Raw genomic sequence first — 3,592 nt, forward strand, 5'->3', positions numbered from 1 at the left:
GCTTTTTAGTTAAGATACGTAATTATAATTATCTATATATAAGCGTGTTTTTTTTTAGATGAATAGGTAATTTTGTATATAAAAATGCTAGAAACCAACCATTACAATTTCCAGAAGGAAAACAAACTAGACAACTACAAACGTCCGGTCCCCTACGGCCTGGGTTTTGGGTAAGTCAAATTATATTTTTGTAATTATTTAAAAGTTAGATAATTCAAAGCCACGGCTTGGGTTTTGGGCAAGTCAAAACCCCATTGAGGGCCTGACAGTTCAGGCCGAGCCAGGCCTTCATTTAGGGCCTAGTAGCTTGGGCCATGCTAGGCTCTTTTTAGATCAAGGCCCGGTAGAGAAAATGCTTATGCCTTTTCTTCTTCCTTTTTTTTTTTTTTTTTTTTTTTTTAAATGCTTATGCTTGAACCAACTACAAAGCATTTTCTTTTTCATTTTCCTTCAATTTCTCACCAGGGGTTCCATGGCTCCCCAGTCCCTATGACTGCCGGAATGGGGTCCATATATGGCCATCCACGACCACGGAGAGATTTTGTGATAATTTTTTTGGAGTATAATCATTACTTTATAAGTATTTTGTTAGAAGGAGTGACCGAATGTAAAAGAAATTATCTATTTCATAAAGTCTTGGATTACAAAGAGATATTGATAAAACTGAAATGAAATACAATAACCTTCCCGATAAAAGGTGAAAGCATGCATAGGAAATAATTTTGATCTTTTCCATGAAATCTTCTTTTATCAGCCGACTAACCAACTGCTTCGCTTGCACCTTACTTCTGTGTAGTCTAACATCACCGGTTCAACGTAAAGTTTGGGCCAGAAGGGAATCTTCTACAAGTTATTGGTAGCTCTCGAAAAAAGTGCCACTTAGAAACAACGAAAGCAGGGCAAACAAACTTCACCACCAACTACGATCTAGTTTACTAAATCAAGATGGAGTCACGATATCAAGTGCAATCGCATAGCAAAAAGAGAGGAGAAACATGGGTAGTAGGAAAACTAAACTAAGAGGACTACTCCATGGGAGGAGTACGATTAATAGGCCCATTGTTACACAAAAGCTGATAAAATTAAAAATATTATAAAGTAGATGGAAATAGTTGTCATCCATGATTACCTTCCCTACCTGGTGTGGGACTGTGCAATTATTGACCGGATTGTGTTGAGGATCGCAATTATCTTGCCAAAGTCCTCCCGGGGGGGGTGAGTACCAATTGGAAGTTGATTGTTAAATAAAGCACCGCAACTACCAACAGGATACTACGCAACTCATTTGGTATACGCATTTGTAGACGAAGCATAAACGACTGGAAATCACGATCAAAGTTATATCTGAGGTAAACTTCATGAGTAATAGCTCTACGACTAGGAGAAATACGTAAAACTTCTCTACCTTCATGTAGCATATGCCCCATCTCACGGCTGATTGGCCTTTGCCCTTGCCAGATGGTACAGCCCTCTAAATTCTTAGAGTTTATTGTAACTCCATCACTATTCAATAATCGCTGCACGACCTGTATGACGCAGTCATGCACAATTAGTAATCCTGTCACTTTAAAATGGAAAACGTACAATAAGGTAATGTTACAAATTAAAGAAAAAAAAATCATTTGAAGTCAATTTTTAGCATGTTTCTAAAATTGAATCCTTAATATCATTCATTCGAGCAACAAAATAGAGCACTAAAATGCCGACTCAATATTTCTTAATATATAGAAACTATGAGTGGAGAGAACTTGCCTGGGTTTGATTTTGAGATACTGCAACGTGCAACAAAGTGTTGCCTTCCTCATCCTTCGAATTCAGCAGGTCCCCTACCCCCGACAGTAAGGCATCTTTGTCTTGTTTGTTATGTGAGGCCAACTTATCATTAAACCTGGTCCTCTTATACCAGTTCATAAGGATGTTAAAAGCATCTATCTGGTTGTTTTTCAGGGCAATATGAAAAGCAGTATCTCCTCGAATTGTAACATTTTTGATAGACTTGGGGCAAACATTTAAAAATTCAGCCAAAAGAACAAGGTTTCCTGTTTGAGCTACATAATGCAAAGGAGTCATACCCTCCTTTCCTTGAACACGAACAAGGTCTTCATCAACATCAAGTAGCTGGCGCACCACTTCGGTTTGGTTATTTTGCAAAGCAAGGTGCACAGGGGTAAAGCCATCTTCATTAGGCTTCTTAGAAAATGACTGCTTTAACCTCATGATCTCTGAGGCAAATCGAGTGTGCCCCGCAAATGCAGCTACATGTAAAGGACTCTCAACAAACGGTAACTCGTCGATCCTATCCAAAACTTTTACATCCATCCGTATCAATGCGTACAGGGCATCAATGTTTCCCTGTTGAGCAACATCCCTCAAACTCTGATCCATTCTAGAAGAGGTGAAAGTCTGTCGGACAAAATTAAGAAAATGGCTTTAAATGAGAAGATTATGAAGTGTAAAGGACTGTGCTTCTATTCCGCGAACCTGGGCTTTGTCAAGTTGTGTTAGTTGTACTTTGATTTTTTTTTTTTGACATCTTGGAATCTTATTGGCTTTTGTTTGGTTTTAAGTGTCTTTGTCAGCAATAACTAATTCGCTAATTTATTATTGTATAATCTATAAAGTCTGAATGAGATGGATGAAAAAGAAAGAAATCTTTTTTTCTTTCTAACTGAAGGAGATTTCGGATCCTTTAACAAAGTATTTTTTATATGAGAAATGATAAATGCATAATTTTTTTCACAACTTTGGCCAAACTTTTTTCTTTTTTAAAAATAAAATATAAAATATAAAAAATTTCTCAAGCAATAACATCCTGTGTGATCATTTTTTAATTTAGTATTTTTTTTTTTTAAAAAAAAAAATTGTATTTTTTTTTCATAAAAATGGTATTTTTTTTTTAAAAAAAAAAAATGGTAAATATCTCTAACAACACATTTATCATATTCATTCTTTGATGAAGCACAAATATCTCTAACTTGATACAAAACAAGACAAGAGATATGAGGTAAACTTCATGAGATCTAACCCTTGGAAGAGAGGAAGCTAACATATCCCTGATCTCATTGTTGTCAATTTGCGTTTGCCCTTCTAAGATGTCCAAAGTTGTAAAACCCGCTAAATTTGTAGCGTTTGTATCAATTCTATCATCCAATAACCATCTCACTACCTGTATGATATAGTGATGTACTATTACCGATCCCATCTATTTAAAATAGTTTACAAATAGACAAGAATAAGATAATGTTACAAATTAAAGCAAGAAAAAAAAAAAAACAAAAAAAAAAGAATGAAAGAGATAACATAAATATCACTATCATGTGCTCAAGTGAAATCATTTGGAGCATTTTCCTGAAATTAAATCCTTAGTATCATCCTTTCAAGCAACAAGATAGATGTACCCCAAAACTCAATTTTCAATATTAGAAATGTTAAATCATCATTTGTCTTAAAAGTTTAAATTCATAATGTAAATATCCTTGATCATGATCAAGATGTTCGTTATCATGCTTCTCATACTAAATTAAATGTCTCTCTTTTCTTAGTTACATTACATGACAGAAGATATAGAGTACCTGATGTGTATGTCTCCAAA

General features: G+C 35.0%; 1 protein-coding gene across 1 annotated transcript; it reads right to left on the minus strand.

Moving 5' to 3' along the window:
- Nucleotides 1-1,025: 1,025 nt before the first annotated feature.
- Nucleotides 1,026-2,385, minus strand: LOC132174182 (ankyrin repeat-containing protein BDA1-like). The gene is made up of 3 exons (XM_059585874.1): nucleotides 1,753-2,385; nucleotides 1,224-1,526; nucleotides 1,026-1,073 (listed from the first exon to the last, which is right to left on the minus strand). Exons 1-3 carry the CDS (start codon nucleotides 2,383-2,385, stop codon nucleotides 1,026-1,028), a joined length of 984 nt encoding a protein of 327 aa, XP_059441857.1.
- Between the last annotated feature and the right edge of the window lie 1,207 nt (nucleotides 2,386-3,592).

This window comes from Corylus avellana, chromosome ca3 (genome assembly GCF_901000735.1).
Source record: "Corylus avellana chromosome ca3, CavTom2PMs-1.0".
NCBI classification, from domain to species: Eukaryota; Viridiplantae; Streptophyta; class Magnoliopsida; order Fagales; family Betulaceae; genus Corylus; species Corylus avellana.

What these genes read in the sequence shown, in the direction of transcription:
- LOC132174182 (XM_059585874.1), bottom strand. Translation starts at nt 2,385, where the DNA reads ATGGATCAGAGTTTGAGGGATGTTGCTCAACAGGGAAACATTGATGCC. An exon ending in TATCTCAAAATCAAACCCAG is followed by an intron (nt 1,527 to 1,752) that starts GCAAGTTCTCTC and finishes TGCGTCATACAG; the next exon opens with GTCGTGCAGCGATTATTGAA. An exon ending in TAACAATCAACTTCCAATTG is followed by an intron (nt 1,074 to 1,223) that starts GTACTCACCCCC and finishes TAATTTTATCAG; the next exon opens with CTTTTGTGTAACAATGGGCC.